The following is a 24876-nucleotide window of genomic DNA, read 5'->3' as shown; positions in this document are numbered from 1 at the left end:
AGGAAAGTATTTTATGTAGGGAAGAACAGAATGAACAGAGGAGAAAGGGGACTAATTTACTGAGTACCATGCATTTTAATACAGGTTCTCAAAGCTCACTTGAGGATTGAGATCCCGCTCCCACTTGTAAAATAAAAGGTCTCTTTCTTCATGTTTAAATTCTCACTACAAAATCCACTCAAAATGGATGACTAAGGAAGGAATTTTTTTTGAATCTCCCAATTAAGGAATTTTTATACATTTTATTTTATGAAATTTATTTGTTTTTTAAAAAGCAGCCATTAGGGCTTCCCTGGTGGCGCAGTGGTTCAGAATCTGCCTGCCAATGCAGGGGACATGGGTTCGAGCCCTGGTCTGGGAAGATCCCACATGCTGAGGAGCAACTGGGCCCATGAGCCACAATTCCTGAGCCTGTGTGTCTGGAGTCTGTGTTCCACAGACTCCAGATACACCGTGATAGTGAGAGGTGTGACAGTGAGAGACCGTGATAGTGAGAGGCCTGCACACCGTGATGAAGAGTGGCCCCCGCTTGCCACAACTAGAGAAAGCCCACGCATAGAAATGAAGACCCAACACAGCCATAAATAAATAAATTAATTAATTAAAAAAAAAAAAAAGCAGCCATTAGGGAGTCACTGGGCCTGCGCACTCTGCGGAGGGAAAGCCCACAGCTTCAGCCAGGTGAACTGGGAAGCAGACTCTTGAGTTCACAGCTGGCCTGTGGTTTTTGCATCTCATCAAGGAGCTCCTCCTCGTACAGCCGTGTGGATGAAAGGCTCTTGGTGCTCCAGCCAGGCGTCAGGGCTCTGCCTCTGAGGTGGGAGAGCCAAGTTCAGGACACTGGTCCACAAGAGACCTCCCAGCTCCACGTAATATCAAACGGCGAAAATCTCCCAGAGATCTCCATCTCAACGCCAAGGCCCAGCTCCACTCAACGACCAGCAAGCTACAGTGCTGGACACCCTACGCCAAACAACTAGCAAGACAGGAACACAGCCCCATCAGAGAGGCTACCTAAAATTATAATAAGGCCACAGACACCCCAAAACACACTACCAGATGTGGACCTGCCCACCAGAAAGACAAGATCCAGCCTCATCCACCAGAACACAGGCACTAGTCCCCTCCACCAGGAAGCCTACACAACCCACTGAACCAACCTTAGCCACTGGGGACAGACACCAAAAGCAACGGAAACTACGAACTTGCATCCTGCGAAAAGGAGACCCCAGAAACGGTAAGATAAGCAAAATGAGAAGACAGAGAAACACACAGCAGATGAAGGAGCAAGGTAAACACCCACCAGACCTAACAAATGAAGAGGAAATAGGCGGTCTACCTGAAAAAGAATTCAGAATAATGATAGTAAAAATGATCCAAAATCTTGGAAATAGAATAGAAAATATACAAGAAACATTTAACAAGGAACTAGAAGAACTAAAGAGCAAACAAACAGTGATGAACAACACAATAAATGAAATTAAAATTCTCTAGAAGGGATCAATAGCAGAATAACTGAGGCAGAAGAACGGATAAGTGACCTGGAAGATAAAATACTGGAAATAACTACTGCAGAGCAGAATAAAGAAAAAAGAATGAAGAGAATTGAGGACAGTCTCAGAGACCTCTGGGACAACATTAAACCACCAACATTCGAATTATAGGAGTTCCAGAAGAAGAAGAGAAAAAGAAAGGGACTGAGAAAATATTTGAAGAGATTATAGTTGAAAATTTCCCTAATCTGGGAAAGGAAATAGTTAATCAAGTCCAGGAAGCACAGAGAGTCCCATACAGGATAAATCCAAGGAGAAACATGCCAAGACACATATTAATCAAACTATCAAAAATTACATACAAAGAAAAAAATATTAAAAGCAGCAAGGGAAAAACAACAAATAACACACAAGGGAATCCCCATAAGGTTAACAGCTGATCTTTTAGCAGAAACTCTGCAAGCCAGAAGGGAGTGGCAGGACATATTGAAAGTGATGAAGGAGAAAAACCTACAACCAAGATTACTCTACCCAGCAAGGATCTCATTCAGATTTGACAGAAAAATTAAAACCTTTTGAGACAAGCAAAAGCTAAGAGAATTCAGCACCACCAAACCAGCTTTACAACAAATGCTAAAGGAATTTCTCTAGGCAGGAAACACAAAAGAAGGAAAAGACCTACAATAACAAACAAAACAATTAAGAAAATGGTAATAGGAACATACATATCGATAACTACCTTAAATGTAAATGGATTAAATGCTCCAACCAAAAGAAATAGACTGGCTGAATGGATACAAAAACAAGACCTGTATATATGCTGTCTACAAGAGGCCCACTTCAGACCTAGGGACACATACACACTGAAAGTGAGAAGATGGAAAAAGATATTCCATGCAAATGGAAATCAAAAGAAAGCTGGAGTAGCAATTCTCATATCAGACAAAACAGACTTTAAAACAAAGACTATTATAAGAGACAAGGACATTACATAATGATCAAGGGATCAATCCAAGAAGAAGATATAACAATTGTAAATATTTATGCACCTAACATAGGAGCACCTCAATACATAAGGCAAATACTAACAGCCATAAAAGGGGAAATTGACAGTAACACAATCATAGTAGGGGACTTTAACACCCCACTTTCACCAATGGACAGATCATTCAAAATGAAAATAAATAACGAAACACAAGCTTTAAATGATACATTAAACAAGATGGACTTAATTGATATTTATAGGACATTACATCCCAAAACAACACAATACCCATCCTTCTCAAGTGCTCATGGAACATTCTCCAGGATAGATCATATCTTGGGTCACAAATCAAGTCTTGGTAAATTTAAGAAAACTGAAATCGTATCAAGTATCTTTTCTGACTGCAATGCTATGAGACTAGATAACAATTATAGGAAAAAAATCTGTAAAAAATACAAACACATGGAGGCTAAACAATACACTACTTAATAACCAAGAGATCACTGAAGAAATCAAAGAGGAAATCAAAAAATACCTAGAAACAAATGACAATGAAAACACGACAACCCAAAACCTATGGGATGCAGCAAAGCAGTTCTAAGAGGGAAGTTTATAGCAATACAATCCTACCTTAAGAAACAAGAAACATCTCAAATAAACAACCTCACCTTACACCTAAAACAATTAGAGAAAGAAGAACAAAAAAACCTCAAGGTTAGCAGAAGGAAAGAAATCATAAAGATCAGATCAGAAATAAATGAAAAATAAATGAAGGAAACGATAGCAAAGATCAATAAAACTAAAAGCTGGTTCTTTGAGAAGATAAACAAAATTGATAAACCATTAGCCACAGTTATCAAGAAATAAAGGGAGAAGACTGAAATCAATACAATTAGAAATGAAAAAGGAGAAGTACCAACTGACACTGCAGAAATACAAAGGATCACGAGAGATTACTACAAGGAACTATATGCCAATAAAATGGACAATCTGGAAGAAATGAACAAATTCTTAGAAATGCACAACCTTCCAAGACTGAACCGCGAAGAAATAGAAAATATGAGCAGACCAATCACAAGCACTGAAATTGAAACTGTGATTAAAAATCTTCCAACAAACAGGGCTTCCCTGGTGGCGCAGTGGTTGAGAGTCCACCTGCTGATGCAGGGGACACGGGTTCGTGCCCTGGTCCGGGAAGATCCCACATGCCGCGGAGCGACTGGGCCTGTGAGCCATGGCTGCTGAGCCTGCGCGTCCGGAGCCTGTGCTCAGCAACGGGAGAGGCCACAACAGTGAGAAGCTCATGTACCGCAAAACAAAACAAAACGAAAAAAACTTCCAACAAACAAAAGCCCAGGGCCAGATGGCTTCACAGGCGAATTCTATCAAACATTTACAGAAGAGCTAACAGCTATCCTTCTCAAACTCTTCCAAAATATAGCAGAGGGAGGAACACTCCCAAACTCATTCTATGAGGCCACCATCACCCTAATACCAAAACCAGACAAAGATGTCACAAGGAAAGAAAACTACAGGCCAATATCACTGATGAACATAGATGCAAAAATCCTCATCAAACTACTAGCAAACAGAATCCAACAGCACATTAAAAGGATCATACACCATGATCAAGTGGAGTTTATCCCAGGAATGCAAGGATTCTTCAATATATGCAAATCAATGTGATACACCATATTAACAAATTGAAGGAGAAAAACCGTATGATCATCTCAAAAGATGCAGAGAAAGCTTTCGACAAAATTCAACACCCATTTATGATAAAAACCCTCCAGAAACTAGGCATAGAGGGAACTTTCCTCAACACAATAAAGGCCATATATGACAAACCCACAGCCAACATTGTCCTCACTGGTGAAAAACTGAAACCATTTCCTCTAAGATCAGGAAGAAGACAAGGTTGCCACTCTCACCACTATTATTCAACATAGTTTTGAAAGTTTTAGCCACAGCAATCACAGAAGAAAAAGAAATAAAAGGAATACAAATTGGAAAAGAAGAAGTAAAGCTGTCACTGTTTGCAGATGACATGATACTATACATAGACAATCCTAAAGATGCTACCAGAAAACTACTAGAGCTAATCAATGAATTTGGTAAAGTAGCAGGATACAAAATTAATGCACAGAAATCTCTGGCATTCCTATACACTAATGATGAAAAATCTGAAAGTGAAATTAAGAAAACACTCCCATTTATCACTGCAACAAAAAGAATAAAATATCTAGGAATACACCTACTTAAGGAGACAAAAGACCTGTATGCAGAAACTTATAAGACACTGATGAAAGAAATTAAAGATGATACAAATAGATGGAGAGATATACCATGTTCTTGGATTGGAAGAATCAACATTGTGAAAATGACTATATTACCCAAAGCAATCTACAGATTCAGTGCAATCCCTATCAAACTACCACTGGCATATCAAACTACCAGTGGCAAACTACCACTGTACATTTACACTGTACATATATAATATTTACTTCCCAAAGAAATCTAGCTGTGTCATCCTGGGTAATGTACTTAACTTTCTCTCTGGGCCTCAGCTTTCTCAATTGAAAGCTGGGCCTCAGCTTTCTCAATTTCACAGAACTAGGACAAAAAATTCCACAATTCGTATGGAAACACAAAAGACCCCGAATAGCCAAAACAATCTTGAGAAAGAAAAATGGAGATGGAGGAATCAGGCTCCTGGACTTTGGACTATACTACAAAGCTATAGTAATCAAGACAGTATGGTACTGGCACAAAAACAGAAAGATAGATCAATGGAACAGGATAGAAAGCCCAGAGATAAACCCACACACATATGGTCACCTTGTCTTTGATAAAGGTGGCAAGAATATACAGTGGAGAAAAGACAGCCTCTTCAATAAGTGGTGCTGGGAAAACTGGACAGCTACATGTAAAACAATGAAATTAGAACACTCCCTAACACCATACACAAAAATAAACTCAAAATGGATTAAAGACCTAAATGTAAGGCCAGACACTATCAAACTCTTAGAGGAAAACACAGGCAGAACACTCTATGACAGAAATCACAGCCAGATCCTTTTTGACCCACCTCCTAGAGAAATGGAAATAAAAACAAAAATAAACAAGTGGGACCTAATGAAACTTCAAAGCTTTTGCACAGCAAAGTAAACCATAAACAATATGAAAAGACAACCCTCAGAATGGGAGAAAATATTTGCAAATGAAGCAATTGACAAAGGATTAATCTCCAAAATTTACAAGCAGCTCATGCAGCTCAATATCAAAAAAAAAAAACAACCCAATCCAAAAATGGGCAGAAGACCTAAATACACATCTCTTCAAAGAAGATATACAGATTGCCAACAAACACATGAAAGAATGCTTAACATCATTAATCATTAGAGAAATGCAAATCAAAACTACAATGAGGTATCATCTCACACTGGTCAGAATGGCCATCATCAAAAAAACTACAAACAATAAATGCTGGAGACAGTGTGGAGAAGAGGAAACCCTCTTGCACTGTTGGTGGGAATGTAAATTGATACAGCCACTATGAAGAACAGTATGGAGGTTCCTTAAAAAACTAAAAACAGAACTACCATATGACCCAGCAATCGCATTACTGGGCATATACCCTGAGAAAACCATACTTCAAAAAGAGTCATGTACCACAATGTTCATTGCAACTCTATGTACAATAGCCAGGACATGGAAGCAACCTAAGTGTCCATCGACAGATGAATGGATAAAGAAGATGTGGCACATATATACAACGGAATATTACTCAGCCATAAAAAGAAACGAAATTGAGTTATTTGTAGTGAGGTGGATGGACCTAGAGTCTGTCATACAGAGTGAAGTAAGTCAGAAAGAGAAAAACAAATACAGTATGCTAACACATATATATGGAATCTAAAGAAAAAAAAAATGGTCATGAAGAACCTAGGGGCAAGACGGGAATAAAGACACAGACCTACTAGAGAATGGATTTGAGGATAGGGGGAGGGGGAAGGGTAAGTTGGGACAAAGTGAGAGAGTGGCATGGACATATATACACTACCAAACGTAAAACAGATAGCTAGTGGGAAGCAGCCACACAGCACAGGGAGATCAGCTCGGTGCTTTGTGACCACCTAGAGGGGTGGAATAGGGATGGTGGGAGGGAGAGAGATGCAAGAGGGAAGAGATATCGGGACATTTGTATATGTATAACTGATTCACTTTGTTATAAAGCAGAAACTAACACACCATTGTAAAGCAATTATACTCCAATAAAGATGTTAAAAAAAAGTAGCCATTAAAAATGAAGTACATTTACTCCTCAAATACATTTACATTGTACATATATAATATTTACTTCCCAAAGAAATCTAGCTGTGTCATCCTGGGTAATGTACTTAACTTTCTCTCTGGGCCTCAGCTTTCTCAATTGAAAATCAAGATAACTGAAGATGAGATGAAATCTCAGATCCTTACCAGTGCTGAAATTAATTTTAGGAGAACAAACAGGCTCATGTATTGGCTGTAAGCAGAGGGAACAGTCTGTTTCTCTGGATAAGAGACCCAGAAATTTTGCTATTCTACTGCTACTGCTCTGAGCTCCAAATTTCTTTTTAGCATTATCTGAGAGCCTCGCCTAACTCAAGAACAGAAGAGCCTCTGTAAAAATAATAAAAATATTCTTAAAACATATTTTTAATTTACTTGGAATTTTAAATTCGTGACATAATTTTAGGAGGTACTGGAAATGAAAAACATAAAGACAAACCACTTGACGGGAGGTCAGGATGTCAAATTTCTGAGATGGTTAGGGAGTATAGATAATGTAAATATTAGGTATCTATGATATACTACTGAATGAAAAAAAAAAAGCTTAAATTCAAGTCTATTTTAAATCTACTTATACAAAGTTGTGTATCCGCATCTATGTAAGTAGGTACCTGCAGAGAGATGTTCAGAAGGATACTGACCAAAATATTACCAAAATATTACCTCTGAACAGTGAGGGTTCAGGTGAAAACGTTTTTTTATGCTTTTTTTTTTTTTTTGGTGGTACGCGGGCCTCTCACTGTTGTGGCCTCTCCCGTTGCGGAGCACAGGCTCCGGACACGCAGGCTCAGTGGCCATGGCTCACGGGCCCAGCCGCTCCGTGGCATGTGGGATCTTCCCGGACCAGGGCATGAACCCGTGTCCCCTGCATCGGCAGGCGGACTCTCAACCACTGCGCCACCAGCGAAGCCATATGCTTTTTTATAATTAGAAAACTATAAAGCTATGTTAATTTTAAAAAGGGGTATCATTTATTGACTATTTAAGCTCTGTGCTAACTGCTTTACATACATTTAGTTCTCAAAACAATACTAATAGGTACTATTCTCAATTTATAGGTATGGAAATCTAGGCTCAAAAAAGGTATGTGCCTTTCTGAAGCCACTAAGCCAGTAAGTGCTGGATCTAGAGCTTGTATTGAGACCTCTCGAGATTCCTTGCTATTTTTATATGACCATACTGTCTCATTAATTATTCAATTTATCTAACGCCAATATTGATAACATAGATAGAGATAGTAATATTGAAAAAGACATTGCTAAAATACAAATTTCTTTTCAATGAAATTTTGTCTAGGCTTTTACTTAAATGTTAAGACATCTTTTGATTTAGGGACTTCCCTGGTGGTCCAGTGGTTAGGACTCCGCACTTCCACTGCAGGGGGCATGTGTTCCATCCCTAGTCAGGCGGGCAGAGAGCTAAGATGCCGAAAGCCGTATGATGCAGCCAAAAACAAAAGAAAAGAAGAGACATCTTTTGATTTAATTTTGTTTTTAGAAAAACAAAAGCCAAACTCTTTCAAGAGTTTAGGAAGGCTTTCAGAGCCTAGCAATGTTGTTTTTAAAAATTACAAATCTTTTTAGAAAGTAATATTAAAATACAGTCTTCAAAATTTACAGTTATTAAATAACTTTAAAGAACTACACTACAGAGTGTTTTTATTTTTTTTGGCTGTGCAGCTTGCAAGATCTTAATTCCCTGACCAGGGACTGAACCCAGGCCCTTGGCAGTGAAAGTGAGGAGTCCTAACCACTGGACCATCAGGGAATTCCCGCTCATTCCAATATATTCTTGGTATATTAGTCTTTAAGTCATCTTAACTGTTTTGTCCTTAGAGAAAGATATGATTTCAGTTCATTTTAAGGTTAGCATAAGGGTATAGAAGGTTCAGACATATATCTGAGCCTGCACGCAGAAGGACAAAGTGAGTAGGGATAGAAAAGCTGATTTTCACACAAGAAACATAGTCATTATTTTTCAAGTCTGTAACCAAAATATAACCATTTGAAAGCGAGGAAAAGAGATGGTCATGTAGGATGAATGAAAACCACTAACAGAGTAAAATACTAGCATTCCAATCCATTTTCAAGGAAGATAATGTTAGGGTTGTCATGCTAATATCGTATGCCAGGAACAATCTTATTAACCCTCATTCAAGGGATCTGCACTACTTGTTTACTGGTAGATAAGAGATGTATTGTGTTAAATATTTGATCCAGCTTATTCTTTATGAAATTTAATACTACACTGTTAATTATTTTAAGAAAGTTAATTATTATTTGTTCTCAGAAGGACCTCTTCAAGTAAAAAGCATCTGGATCTTTGTACGCTATTACATTCTTAGCACTCATGTTTATACAAGTTCACAGTCCTGTAATTTTGAAATCCAAAACGCTCTGAAAATCATTAAGTTTTTTTTCCTTTTCTTTTCGGTAAGTTTGGAGCTAAAATTTGAATTGAACTAAGAGAGGTTATTTATAGTTTTTACTTATTTCATTTGATGTGAATATTCAAATGTTTTATTGCAAAGATGCTGTGTTTGATCACTGAGTACTTCCATACACCCTGCTCAGGGTGTTACACAGTATATGACAGATGGATTACCTTTCTAAAACCTGAAAGATTCCAAATTTTGAGACACACTGACTGAAAGCTTTTGATAGGAGATTGTGGATCTTTTATTTTTATTTTTTTTGCCACACTGCACAGTATGTGGAACTTTCCCAGCCAGGGATCGAACCCTGTGCCCCTTGCAGTGAAAGTGCGGAGTCTCTACCACTGGACCACCAGGGAAGTCCGAGACCGTGGATCTTTAAGTCACATATTTTGTGGAGAGAAGCGTAGCAGTGTTCCTCATGAGACATAATTTAACTTAATCCTGATTTAACTATGCTTGGAGAGCAGCACTTTCACTTAGAAGAGAAGTGGCAACTCATCCGGATAACTGGGTTGAGTGTGCCTTGTCTCTCAGGGGAGTAAACTAGAAGACAATTAATGCTGCTTGAGCTTTTGAACATTTCTGGAAAACCTTGGACAACTGAGGAAGAGGATATACAATTACAGTAAGGCTGGGCTGAGGAACTAATGAGTACTCTGAAAAAGGAATACCCTTCTCTTGTCTTGGCTTAGAATATCAAAGGTAAATCTGAAAGGAGAATATGTCCCTGACATGAAAACAAAAGACTACAAAAAAACCTTGTGTCTGGTACTCTCTAGACGTATGTAGAGGCATGACTGGATGGAACAACCTCAGGAGGAGTATACCTTTAGTTTGGTAGCTCTAACAGAGACTTTGCTTTAAGAGCTATAATCACAAGGTATATTAAAAAAAAAAGTGAACTTCCAGGCTCCTTGCATGTCAGTACGTTACCAAGGCATCTATGGAAAGCTCTGGATTCCTCTCACTGGCTAGAAAAGGCACCAGACTGGGAGAAAGATCTATTATATAGATGGTAAGTTTTCTGTGAAAACTAAGTCCTTTTTGAAAGGCTCTAGAATTTAGGACAGACCCCTTTGAACACTTGACTGTAGGTACTGCTGATTCTAGAAAGTGACACATGTCTATAATCAGGGTCTTCCATTTCTGGATACTGTTGCCAGTATATGTACAAGATGATGGTACCTATTTACCCAACAGGAGGATTTTTCATAAATTCTCTATCACAATGCTTTCATGATGATGAGCCAATGCTATATGCAATATAAGATTCCCATCAACAGAAAGAGCCACTTGTAACAATGAGAATTTTCAGGTAAATTCTCTGCATGATATATTGACTCCATATAGACAAGGGCATTTTTGCTAAATACTTATTTTTAAATAGATGCATAAAATGCCCCACGTAAGTGAAACGTTAATGTGCAAAATCCTAATTGCAGCAAGTGGTCTTCTTAATATAACTGTTAATCTATAGAAGGCAGAATTAAGTATCAGAACTAGCAGTTCAAATAACAGGAAAAGATCATATGTTGGAAATTTAATGTCAGCTCTTTTCTTTTATCATTATACGTGAAGTTCTTATTATTTGCAGTTCAGAGAAGGTAAAGAGGAAAAGGTCTTCTCATCCTCACCAGGAAGTTTGAGGGAAACGTTTCCTTAAGTTTTTCCTGCTTGTATAGGTCATACTTATCTAAGTTTTGTGGACGTGCATGTTTCTCGTATTATTTCCCATCCCAGGTTGACCTTGTCCTTTTTCACAGGATGTGAGGAAATGCTCCCTAAGGGTACACATCATTAGTTCTGGTAATGGAAGGGAGACACACTGAGATGTATACAGGGCAGAGAGATGCTGAGCAAGGCAAGTCATGTTCTTATAAGAAGAATAAGAATGGACAGTAATCGTTAGCTATTGGCTACTCTTTATTCCACACAGATTGCCTTTTAGCCTTAAAAACTGCTGAGAGGTTGGTGAGTTATGCCTTGTAGAATAAAATAGGAGAGCAGAAGTCCCAAGGGACTTTCAGTGATAGACTCAGTAAGGGAGTTGAGAACTGGGGGCCATGACTGCAATATTTTATAATCTTGGTAATGTCTTTTATATTTGATATTTTAGTATTTCTTATAGTAATTAGTGGCACAACCTAAAAAAATGAAATATGCCTGTCTTGTGGATAGAAAAAAAAAAAAGGCTGTCAACATTTATTTTCTATCTACTATGTGCAAGGCACTGAGTCAAGTTTAATTTTCAAACTCAATAGAGTCATTTCATACAAGGAAGCTAAATCAGAGAGGTTAAATATATATAAATATGTAAATAAAAATAAACACATAACTTTTTTTTTTATTCCATATATATGTGTTAGCATACGGTATTTGTTTTTCTCTTTCTGACTTACTTCACTCTGTGACAGACTCTAGGTCCATCCACCTCACTATAAATAACTCAATTTCGTTTCCTTTTATGGCTGAGTAATATTCCATTGTACATATGTGCCACATCTTCTTTATCCATTCATCTGTCGATGGACACTTAGGTTGCTTCCATGTCCTGGCTATTGTAAATAGTGCTGCAATGAACATTGTGGTACATGTCTCTATTTGAATTATGATTTTCTCAGGGTATATGCCCAGTAGTGGGATTGCTGGGTCATATGGTAGTTCTGTTTTTAGTTTTTTAAGGAACCTCCATACTGTTCTCCATAGAGGCTATATCAATTTACATTCCCACCAACAGTGCAAGAGGGTTTCCTCTTCTCCACACCCTCTCCAGCATTTATTGTTTGTAGATTTTTTGATGATGGCCATTCTATCTGGTGTGAGGTGATACCTCACTGTAGTTTTGATTTGCATTTCTCTAATGATTAATGATGTTGAGCATTCTTTCATGTGTTTACGAAGAACCTAGGGGCAGGACGCAGACCTACTAGAGAATGGACTTGAGGACTCGGGGAGGGGGAAGGGTCAGCTGGGATGAAGTGAGAGAGAGGCATGGACTTATATATACTACCAAATGTAAAATAGATAGCTAGTAGGAAGCAGCCGTGTACCACAGGGAGATCAGCTCGGTGCTTTGTGACCACCTAGAGGGGTGGGATAGGGAGGGTGGGAGGGAGGGAGACGCAAGAGGGGAGAGATATGGGGATATATGTATATGTATAGCTGATTCACTTTGTTATAAAGCAGAAACTAACACACCATTGTAAAGCAATTATACTCCAATAAAGATGTAAATAAATAAATAAACACAGCTAGCACACAGCACAGCCAGGATTTGAATCCAAAGCCCATGATTTCTCATTGTACAACACCTGTATGAATCCCTAATACAAGTATGACCCATGTGACAGCTGAATGACTCTTCAACATAGAGAGCCTGATAAATGTAAATTCTCTCACTGGGACTTCCCTGGTGGTCCAGTGGTTAAGACCCTATGCTCCCAATGCAGGGGGCCTGGGTTCCATCCCTGGTCAGGGAACTAGATCCCGCATGCAGCAACTAAGAGCCCTCAAGCCACAACTAAAAAAGATCCCACATGCCACAACAAAGATCCCACATGTGGCAACAAGGACCCAAAGCAGCCCAAAAAAAAATAATAATAAAAATTTAAAAGTTATTTTAAAAAAATTTTAGGCTACATTCCATATCCTTCTCAGAACAATCTTGTATTAAAAACTTTCATTTCAGTGAAGAAAGGTGAATTTTACTATTTCTAGAAAGATTTTTGACTTTCTGGTATCATCTGATACCAGAAGATATAAAGAAGAATAAAGAAAGGATACTTTAGAAATCAGTAACTCTATATGGAAATACAGACATGGAAATATTTCAGTATTAACCATGAGCCAGCTACTAAATTACTACATTACATGAAACTTGCCACTGATCACTGTCACTTGTAACCATCTTATGGTTAAACTAAGATTCCTAATTTAATTCTATGGCTGCACAGAATAGATAACTGTGACCTTATAAAATCATTTTGGCCAGTTCCTTTTGGTATATCATTCTAAAACATGACTCAAAATAATCATATATTAAAATAAAATGAAAAGGAATTTTGATTTACCTACAGATAAAAAAAGATAAGCCACAAAAAGAAGAAGTGCAATAATTTCAACCCTTAATTAAATTCCAGTGGTAATACTGTGACTGTATGTTTTCAACTGGACATTTTTGACTTTTGTAGGGAAAATACTGGAATTTGAGATGGGTTATATTAAAAAGTTTTTTAAAAAAATGTTAAGATAATATATGAAAACCTTCAGAAGAAAATTAAGTTAAATTTAATCATGGTGGTGACTTTAAAAGTCCTATGGCTTTCCTGAATGCATCTTACCTAAATCTAGATCAAATATTTATTGACTACTCATCTCTATATAAGGCAAGGGTATATACAAATTATATACAATAAATATCTATTGAGTGAAAAATAAAGGTGTTAAATCCATAAGGAGTTCAAAGTTCCTAATATAAATTATAAAATCCAAAATAAAATTAAGGAACACTACTGTCCCGCAGGGGGAATCCATCTGCAATTATCATATCACTGTCCTACTTGAAAACATTCCATAGTTCTCCATATACTACCATATGTAAAACTCATACACAAAATCTGGTTGCAACCTACATTTATGGTGTTGTTCAACACCATCACCATACCAAACCTCCTTGCTATTTCAACAGGTGATGCACTTTCAAGCTTTTCTGGCTCCAACACTTATTAGCTGAGTGATCTTGAGCAAATTTCTTAACTATAGTTTCCTCAACTATAAAATGAGGATTAAAAAGAGAACCTAAAATATAGGATTGTTGAGAGGACTAAATGAGTTAATACAGGCAATGCAATTAGAAAAATATCTAGCATGAAACAAATCTTCAGTGAATTTCACCTATTATTTTCATTATTTTCAATTGTTATTTTCACTTCCTGGCATGTTGTTTTTCAACCACTGCAAAGTAAATTTCAATTCATCTTCAAGATCTAATCCATACTAAGAAGACAAACAATCTGATAAAAAAAAGACAAAAGATATGAATAGACATTTTACCAAAGTAAATATATGAATCACTAATAAGCTCATTAGAAGATACTCAACATCATCAGTCATTAGGTTAATGCAAATCAAAACCACAATGAGATACTATTTCACATCCTCTAGGATGGCTATAAGCAAAGAGATAGAGAGACAATAACAAATGGAAGTGAAGATGTGGAGAAACAAGAACCCATATACAATGGTAGTAGAAACACAAAATGGTAGCCACTTTGTAATAGTTTGTCAATTTCTTAAAAAGTGAAACAAATTTACCATAAGACTCAGCAACTCAAGAGTATTGAAAACATATTCATACAAAGACTTGTACACAAATGTTAATATCGGCATTATTGATAACAGCCAAAAGTGGGTAACAACCTAAGTGTCTATCACTGATGAACAGATAAACAAAATGTGGTATATTCATAACACTATTCAGTAATTAAAAAGGTACAAACTACTGATACATTCTAAGACATAGATGAACCTCAAAAACATGCTAGGTGAAAGAAGCAAGACATAAGAGACCACATATTGTATGATTCAATTTACACGAAATTTCTAGAAAACGGAAACTTATAGAGAAAGAAAATAGACTAGAGGTTGCCTGGGCAGGGGATGGGAATAGGGATTAACAGTAAACGGACGTGAGGGATCTTACTGGGGTCATGAAAATGTTCTAAAACTTACTTGTGATGATGGTTGTAAAATTTGGTCAATTTACTAAAAATCAGTGAATAATATACTTGAAATGGGTGAATTATATGATATGTAAATATGCCTCAAAAAATTTGTAAAAAGATTATACTACATCAGGGCTTCCCTGGTGGCGCAGTGGTTGAGAGTCCGCCTGCCGATGCAGGGGACATGGGTTCGTGCCCCGGTCCGGGAAGATCCCACATGCCGCAGAGCGGCTGGGCCCGTGAGCCATGGCCGCTGAGCCTGCGCGTCCGGAGCCTGTGCTCTGCAACGGGAGAGGCCACAACAGTGAGAGGCCTGCGTGCCGCAAAAAAAAAATTATACTACATCAGGATGCATTAACTGTATCCATCAATGGACAGCAGGAGCACTCTAACATATACAGCACTTGCCTCATTATATTTTACTTATTTGTGTACATGTCAGTGAGCTCATCTAGTCCAGGCTCTTAACATGTAATAGCTATCCTCAGCTTCTATCTGAACGACTGGCACTCAGATGCAGTAGGGACTCAGTGTCTGTTGAATTAAAATATGCTCCAAAATAGGATAGTAACAATAGCAATTTCAGAAATACGACAGAAGATAGTGGCAATTAGTGCTTCCTACATGCCCTGCATTTCCCCGGCAGGAGGAGTAAGTTAATGGGGCACTGACTGGCACTCTCCGTGACAGGCTTTTCCAAGAGGAAACCAGAAAAGCAAGTAAACAATGGTTCCATTCTCATATGAAAGAACAGTACTAGTCCATACTGAGTAAAAACAATTATTTGGGATTTTACTCTTTGTGAGCAGTAAGAATACTTAATCTACAACAAAACAAAAAGTACATACAACAAATTTTACAGGTAAAAACATTTTCAAAATGATTATTCTAAAGACTTTTTCAGTGGTTGACAATCTGGGATGATTTTTACAAATGTGTGAGCATTTATCTTTTTCCATTATGAAAAAATTAACTGCTCCCCAAGTGCTGAACATTTCTTCTTAGAAAACAGAGTAGCATGTGGAAAGAACATTAAACTGCAATCAAGACATTAATGTGTCATTAATTCACTGTATGACTCTGGACAAGTCTCTCGTCCTTTCTAGGCTTCAGTTTCCTCTTTAACAAAGGCAAGTTAGCTCTAAGGTTCTTTCCAGCACTCCTGCTGAGGAAAACTAAGGTGCTTCAGACAAGATGACAAATGAAAAGCTCAATCTTTTCACTATAAAGAGGAAAAGAAATCCCTAATTTATAAGGGAAAAACGGAAAGCCCCAGCTTATGCATTCAGTAGCCCCTTACACATATATTTATAACTTTCATTCCAATACCAGGTCCCACCCTTCATCAGCATGCAAACCCACACCCCCCATCCCTCCCACCCTTGACCCACACCCCCATATACCTCAGCTATGGTCATTCTCAGAGCACTGACAGGGGAGAGCTCAATATCCACCAGCTGGGCAGCTTTTAAACTCTGCCCAGTACAGATTGCACAAGGACAGAAAACAGCATAGAGTTAGAATTTTAAGGCAAACAGGGACACACAGCTAAGAACATTTAGCACAGTGTTCAGAAACAATGAAGGATTTCAGGTTGTCATTGGGCTTTGGATGAGTGAGATGAGAGTCACTATTATTCTGATTTTCCTGAGGAAAATGGGCAAAGATAAAATAATCTCAAATTAGTCATAATTTTAAGTCAAGCTTGGCAAACTTGTCCATACCCTGTATCCTCAGGACAATGTCTCCGAGTCATTCAGCAAAAGCTGGTCGATAAAAAAAGGCGCTACTATAAAGGGCAAGGGTTAATAAATCTAGAGGGAAATGCTGATTTCCTACATTTCTTTATATAGCCACTAACAGGGCTACTTAAAATTTAGTAGGAAAAGTAATGAAGATATCTCCAGCAAAGGTTTCTATTAAACTGATACCATTAAACTCTGATATCATAAACTCCCCTGGTTTTGATTCTAGGTTTACCAACAGACTTTACCAATACAACTTGACTTCCCTCTTGGTTTGCCTGCATTGAGAGAACGTGCTAGATATGCCAACATGTGCTTTCTCAACTTGCAGAAGTTAAATACTTTTTAAAAAATGTCATTAAATTAGTATTCTGGTTCTTTTTCTTTAATTAAAAAATGGCTATCATTTTTCATAGATTAAACTCAAGGATAAAAATGTATGATTAATGATTGTTTTTTAAACACTGCCAATTTGGCATTTGTGTTAATACTTTAACATTCTAAGAAATCTGAAAGGAATTATAAAGGGTCTATAATTTTTAATAAAACCAGTAAAAATATTTGTATGCATATATTCATTATTCTATTTATTAATTCTATTCTGGTTAAAACTTAACCACTGGTTTCTTTGGAAGGGTATGCATGTGAAGAATTTCATGAATAGAAAGTATGTAATTTACATTTGAATTGAAAAAAATTTATTGAGTATTTTTTTCTTTTTCCCTCAGTTCAGTTTTCAGATTTCCAGTAACTTGTTTTATGATTTAACCCTATTAAGCAGAAAGTTGTTAGCATAAAGATACTGGGCGTGTTAGTCACATTTTAGAAAGAAGAAATGTCACAGTTTCTCTGCATCCTCACAGTTTTGTTATAATATTGAGATACACTCAGTTTTTGTCTGTCTATTCCAAGGATAGTAGTTATTTAAGAACAAACATAGCTTAAAGACAAATGAAATGAAAATCTGGAATTCCCTTACAGTATCACTGTCACAAGGCTGGAACTGGAAGGGCTGGGGTTTGTGAAATACAGCATTCTCTTGTAAAAACAGCTGAAGATTATAGTCTCGTACCACCTAAAGAGAAAATAAAATATCTTTAAGTCTTTAATAAGGTTAAAATGTTCAATAATTGTGTTTTAAAGTTTAAGCTTTATTCTGGTGTTTTCCAAAAATGAGCAATCATCCAGTACTACGTGGTCAAAAAGAAATTATAATTACAATTTTTTTTTTCATTTTAGATAATAGTTGTCATCCTTGTGCCCCATTTTCTCAAGAATCTAAGCATGGAAAGTACTAGTTTAGAAACTAGCCCAGATTTGGGGACTAGACAATATGCACTACTTTAAGACTACAAAAAGATGGCTATTACACAAAATGTTATTCTTTTGAACATTGGGTGGGGGTGTGGGGGTGTGGGGGCGTGTCAGGGGTGGGGGGTGCAAATAGGGAAGCACATTAGTTTGTCAGGTCTCTCTCAGTTCTAAAGTTTTGTAGGCCTCTTAAAGTTTGCTTTATGGAGATTGCCATCTACTAGGAAACTGCCAAATAACCTTATATGTAACACAAAATAGTATTTTTCCAGTACTTCTTGCCACCTTTTAAGGAGGCTATATTCTAATTACCATCTTAAAGCATACCAAGAAGACAGACTAGAAAGTAATTTATAAAGAAGGGGAATTCTAATACACATAAAGTAACAAAACAAATAGCACAGAAAGACAGTCATCTAAAAAGAATTCATTGTATTATATACTCTGGGAAAGAGTGGAAATCAGCAACATGTGATTGTGCAGAAACCCATTTTCTATTTTGCTACACTGCTTACCCTTAACTCTTCTTTCATTTGTAGTATATTACAGCTCATTAGCACCTCTGCCAGAGGATGGGCAGAAGAAAGAAAAGTTTAAAGCAGCTCTGTGGCTATACTTTAGTAGTCCTGGGAAAAGAATTCATTCAGGAGATGGAGAAAGTAGGAGGTATATTCTGCATTTTATTTACCAGCACAACCCAATTCTCTATTGCTCCTCTGCACCTCCCACCCCCATTCAACAATCATTTACTGAGAGAGCTTACCAGGCCTAATGTTAAATGCAGCAGAGAGGGGGAATACACAGAGGAATAAATATGAATAAACAAAGTTAATACCTTCGAGGAATTTATAATCTAGAAACTGGGAGAACTAAACAGATTACACAATTAAAATGCCTTATCAAAGTATGTAGAAGGTACTAGGAGAGCACAAAAGATGGTGCTATTTAATCCAGACTGAAGGGGTGGGATGGAGGAAGGAGTGGTTGAAAAAATATGGTCATGAAAGGCTGGCTGAATAAGCATATTCTCAAAGGGAAATGTGTTTTTTTCTTTTCCTGGATTCCAGTTTTAAGCTAGAGTAGCTGTGAAAGCTCTTTTTTATTCTTTTTAAATTTATTTATTTATTTATTTACTTATTGGTTGGTTGGTTGGTTGGTTGTGTTGTTTCTTCGTTGCTGCGCGCGGACTTTCTCTAGTTGTGGAGAGAGTCTACTCTTCGTTGCGGTGTGTGGGCTTCTCATTGAGGTAGTTTCTCTTGCTGCGGAGCATGGGCTCTAGGCCCGCAGGCTTCAGTAGTTGCAGCACGCGGGCTCTAGGGTGCGTGGGCTTCAGTAGTTGTAGCTTAGTTGCTCCACAGCATGTGGGATCTTCCAGGACCAGGGATCGAACACAGGACTGCACCACCAGGGAAGTCCCCTGTGAAAGCTCTTGACACAGCCCTGAGACACAGCCTCACTAGTCACCATGCAGAAAAAAGCTAAGAGCATCATCTTTCTAGTTGCTAAACCTATCCTCTCAAGCACCACAAACCAAACTTCCTTTTCTTTCTTTCTTTCCTCTTTTTCTTTTTTTCAAGGGGGAAGTATCAACCTTTTTAAATTTTTAATTTTTTGTTACGGAACATTTCAAAGTAGAGAGAACAGAATAATGTATCCCCATGTACCTACCACCCAACTTCCAAAAACACAAATTCTTGTTTCATCTATAAACTTACCTGCTCCTCCTCCACCCCAATTATATTGAAGCACATCCTAGACATATCATTTCATCTATAAATATTTCAGTGTAATGTCTAAAAGACAAAGACTTTAAAAAATATATTCATATTAAAATTTACAAAAAATATTATAAAACAACCAGTAAATGTTCAAATTTCTGTTCCATATTTTAAAAAGTTTTACAAATTGGGATCACAGTAAGGTTCCCACAGTGCAAATGGATGATGTTGCTTAGGTTTGTTTTCATATATAGGTTTCTTCCTTCATCTCCCTTACCCCCACCCCCCTGCAATTTGTTGAAGAAACTGAGTTTTTGTTTTGTAGAGTTTCCCAGTCTGAGTTTTGTTGACTCCATCCTCGCAGTATTCTGTTTCTTGTGCGTCCTGTAAGTTGATGCTTCTTTGCGTTTAGGTTTTTGTTTTATTTTTATTCTTTGACAAGGTGGTGTTTACTTCTATGAAGAGGCTTGCCTCTGACTCGTCTCTTTTTGATATTAACAGTTGTAGTGGGCTGAATGAATGGTGGCCCCCCCAAAAGAGATGTCCACGTCCTAATCCCTGGAACTTGTGAATGTTACCTCATTTGGAAAAAGGCCCTTTGCAGATGTAATTGTTAAGGATTTTGAGATTAGGAAGTCATTCTGGATTCTGTGGTTGGGCCCTTAATCTAATGATAAGTGATGTCATTATAAAAGGCAAACAGAAGAAAACACAGACAGAAGAGGAGCCAATGAGACCAGAGGCAGAGATTGGAGTAATGTGACCACAAACCAAAAAATGTCTCAAGCTATGAGAAGCTGGAAGAGGTAAGAAACTGATTATCCTCTGAAGCCTTTGGAGGGAGTGCAGCCTTGCTGACACTTTCATTTCTGACTTTTGGCCTCCAGAACTCAGAGGGAATAAATTTCGGTCATTTTACGCCATCCAGTTTATGGTAATTTGTACAGCAGCCTAGGAAACTAATCGAACAGACCTATGATGATAAATGCCTAAACATATTAGGGGTTACAAAAACTAGAGATTTTTCTATTTTTTCTATCACTTTTTCAAGGAATTCTATCATTCCTTTTTCATTTATTAGCTGGAATACTTCCATAAGAAAAACTTTCCAAGTCAATTATTTAGTTACCTTGAGGTACATTTTGTATAAGGCAGGATAAACATTTCCTCTTCCCTTTATTATCTAGTTTTCAAATTGAGCTGTTTCCCTAGCAACCTCCAAAGAATGACCAATTACAGCTTTAGTAAATTATTATTATGAAGTCATGGATTTTAAAATATTTGATGTGTTTTAATCTACTGTTGTTATTATCATTATTGATGCTAAAATTATCCCATCTTTGGCTAGCAAGATCACATCCTGAGTCCCTTTGAGATGGGACTAGTAGTTTTTGATAGTTTTGACAGTTTCCTTGCTTTCCATTACAACAAATTATTTAACATTTACCTTAAATATTTCATGTCCCAGATCTAGAATCAGTGCTGTTTTCCCAAGAAGCACTGTTTTTATTTATTTACTTTTATTATTATTTTTTTTAAGTGAGTAGGAGAAAGTACATAGAAAACAAGATCTGTACACTAGAGGTACTGGGTTAGTTACTGGTCTTCTGTCTTGAACAATTCATTTTGAAAGGAAGTTGCAAAGAGATCCTGTGCACCTCCCAATGTCGCTGTCTTGCATAAATATAGTATATATCAAAACCAGGAAATCGACACTGGTACAAAGCATAAAGCTTATTTAGATTTCACCAGTTATATATGCACTCATTTTGGGGTGGTGTATGTGTAGAGGTCTATACAATTTTATCATATGTATAACTTCATGTAACCACTATCACAATCAAGATACTTAACTGAACCATCACCACATGACTCCCTTGTGCTACTCCATAATAGCTCCCTCTACTTTCTTCATCCCTAATTCCTGGCAATTGCTAATCTGTTCTCTATTTCTATAAATATGTTATTTCACAAATGTTACATAATGGAATCATGCAGCATATATCTTTTCTTTTTTGGCCATGTGGCACGGCATGAGGGATCTTAGTTCCCTGACCAGGGATTGAACCCATGCCCCCTGCAGTGGAAGCACCGAGTCTTAACCACTGGAACACCAGGGAAGTCTCACCATATATCTTTTTGAGATTTCCACTTTCACTCAGCATAATTTCCTGTAAGTTCATCCAAGTTGTTGCATGTATCAACAGTTCACTCCTTTTTATTGCTGAGTAGTATTCCATAGTATGGAAGTACCACCATGTGTTTGATCCCTCACTCACTGAAGGTCATTTAAGCAGTTTCCAGTTTTTGGCTATTATGAATAAAGCATTTGTGTCCAAGTTTCTGTGTGAAAATAAATTTTCATTTTCTCTGGGATATATGTCCAATCTCTCTCTCTGTAAATCTGTTACTGAAGTATAAGTGACATACAATAAACTGTACATATTTAAAGTGTATACTTTGATAAGTCTTAACTTACCTATACACCTGTAAAAATATCACCACAATCAAGATAATGAACTTATCCCTCACTCTCAGAAGTTTCCTCATCCCCTTTGTAATCTTTCCCTCCAGTCCCTTCCTGCTCCCCTCTGTCATTCCTTGTGACAACTGAGGTCAGGCCTTAAATCTCATTACTGATGCATCCTTCAGCAACTAGCACAGTGACTCTGTCTAAAGTAGCATTCAATAAACAGTTGTTAAAGAACACCTCTGTATCCATCACTGAGATTAAATAAAACATTACTATTACTGTCAAAATCTATATAACCTCTCCTTATTGCATTCCCACGTTCCTTCGAAAGGAATGTTCCTCAACCTGTTTTTTTTTTTTTTAAATGTTTTTTAAGTGTTATCACTCCCACTCCCCAATCCAGGGACCCTTTTAAGACATTTTTTCCCTAATCTCCCTCTTTGATTAAATTTTAATACCACAAATATACTGTATATATGTTTATGTATTATGGAATGCTGTAATATCTAACATTTTTTTGCAAACCACCCCTCAAAAGCCAGAAGCAATTTTTACTCCCCTGGGGAATATCTGCCCCTCTGCAAATGCATGCTGCTCTAGATGTAACCACTCTACTGAATTTTACCAAGCTCCTCTTTTCTTTTTTCCTTTTAATAGTGTTACTACATATGATGTATCTCAAAATGATACTGTTTTCTTGGATATTTTTGAACACTGCATAAATGGCATCTTAGTGTGTGTATTCTTTTGCAAGTTGCTTTTTTTTTAAAATTGAAGTACAGCTAATTTACAATGTTGTGTTAATTTCAAGTGTAAAGCAAAGTGATTTAGCCATACACACACATGCACAAACACACACATATTCTTTTTCAGATTCTTTTCCATTATAGGTTACTACAAATACTGAGTATAGTTCCCCGTGCTATACTGTAAGTCCTTGTTGTGCAATTTGCTTTTTGCTCAATATTACATTTGTGAATCTCATCCATATTAATGCATGTGCCTACAGAGCTTCCTTTTTTTTTTTTTTTTTCGCAGTACGTGGGCCTCTCACTGTTGTGGCCTCTCCTGTTGTGGAGCACAGGTTCCGGACACGGAGGCTCAGCGGCCATGGCTCACGGGCCCAGCCGCTCCGCGGCATGTGGGATCTTCCCGGACCGGGGCACGAACCCGTGTCCCCTGCATCGGCAGGCGGACTCTCAACCACTGCGCCACCAGGGAAGCCCCAGAACTTCCATTTTTATTGCTATCTTGTATTCCATTATTCATCTTACTGTCAGTGGACAGCTGGGTTATTTCTAGCTTTTTCTAGTCTTATAAAGGAAGTTGCTATGAACATTCTTTCAAAAGTCTCCTGGTACCCATGTGCCAGAGTTTCTCTAGGTTATATTCCGAGCAGTAGAACTGCTGGGTCATAAGCTAAGTGCATCTTTAAATTGACTAGATAATGTCAAATGTTTTTATATTGGATGTATCAATCTGTACCCTTCGGGGCAGTGTAAACGTTTCTGTTAATCCATATTCTCACCAACAGTCATTCCTGTCTGTTTTTGTCAATCTCATAAGTATAGAATAGAATCTCACGGTGATTTGAATTTCCATTTCTTTGATTAATAGCGAGTATAAGCGTCTGTATTAGTTTCCTAGGGCTGCCATAACAAAGTATCACAGATGAGGTGGCTTAAACAACATAAACTTGTTTCCTCAGAGTTCTGGAGGCTAGAAGTCCAAGATCAAGGTGTTGGCAGGGTTGGTTTCTTCTGAGGGCCTCTTTCCTTGGCTTGTAGATGGTCATCTTTCCCTAGTGTCTTCATATGGTCTTCCCTCTGTGCCTGTTTGTGTTCTAACCTCCTCTTATAAGGACACCAGTCATGCTAGATTAGAGCTTGTCCATATGACCTCATTTTACCTTAATAACCTCTTTTAAGGCCCTATACCCAAAAACAGTCACAGTCTGAGGAACCAGAGGTTAGGACTTCAACATATGAATTTTAGGGGGACACAACCTAGGCCATAAAAACATCTTTTATTTATTTATTTATTTATTTGTGGCTGTGTTGGGTCTTCGTTTCTGTGCGTGGGCTTTCTCTAGTTGCGGCTAGCGGGGGCCACTCTTCATTGCGGTGCACGGGCCTCTCACTGTCGTGGCCTCTCTTGTTGCGAAGCACAAGCTCCAGACGCGCAGGCTCAGTAGTTGTGGCTCATGGGCCTAGTTGCTCCACGGCATGTGGGATCTTCCCAGACCAGGGCTCGTTCCTGTGCCCCCTGCACTGGCAGGCAGATTCTCAAGCACTGCACCACCAGGGAAGCCCATACAAACGTCTTTTAATATGGTAATATCTATTTATGTTTTTTATTCTGTGGGACACATGTTGTATGATGTATCAGTACTTCATTCCTTTCTATGAACAAATAATATTCCATTGTATGGATATACTGTATTTTATTTATCTAATCATCAGTTGATCGACACTTAGGGTGTTTACAATTATTGGCTATTATGAATAACACTGCTGTGAACATTTCTGTACAAAGTTTTGTTTAAACACTTTTTAAAAAAAATAAATTTAATTATTTATTTTTGGCTGTGTTGGGTCTTCGTTGCTGTGTACAAGCTTTCTTTAGCTGTGGTGAGTGGGGGCTACTCTTCATTGTAGTG

The 24876-nt window shown here is 37.7% G+C and overlaps 1 protein-coding gene across 5 annotated transcripts in view; it reads right to left on the bottom strand.

The window, feature by feature from the left end:
- Positions 1-24876, bottom strand: part of FCHSD2 (FCH and double SH3 domains 2) — a 289016-nt gene that overhangs the window by 49789 nt on the left and 214351 nt on the right. For all 5 annotated transcript variants that reach the window (XM_073808516.1, XM_073808514.1, XM_073808517.1 and 2 more), the window contains one exon: positions 17695-17790. In XM_073808516.1, the coding sequence (XP_073664617.1) occupies positions 17695-17790 (96 nt within the window). The remainder of the gene's footprint in view (positions 1-17694; positions 17791-24876) is intronic.

This window comes from Tursiops truncatus, chromosome 8 (genome assembly GCF_011762595.2).
Source record: "Tursiops truncatus isolate mTurTru1 chromosome 8, mTurTru1.mat.Y, whole genome shotgun sequence".
NCBI classification, from domain to species: domain Eukaryota; kingdom Metazoa; phylum Chordata; class Mammalia; order Artiodactyla; family Delphinidae; genus Tursiops; species Tursiops truncatus.
The sequence above is the reverse complement of the archived record's forward strand: the minus strand, read 5'-3'. Positions and strand labels throughout refer to the sequence as shown.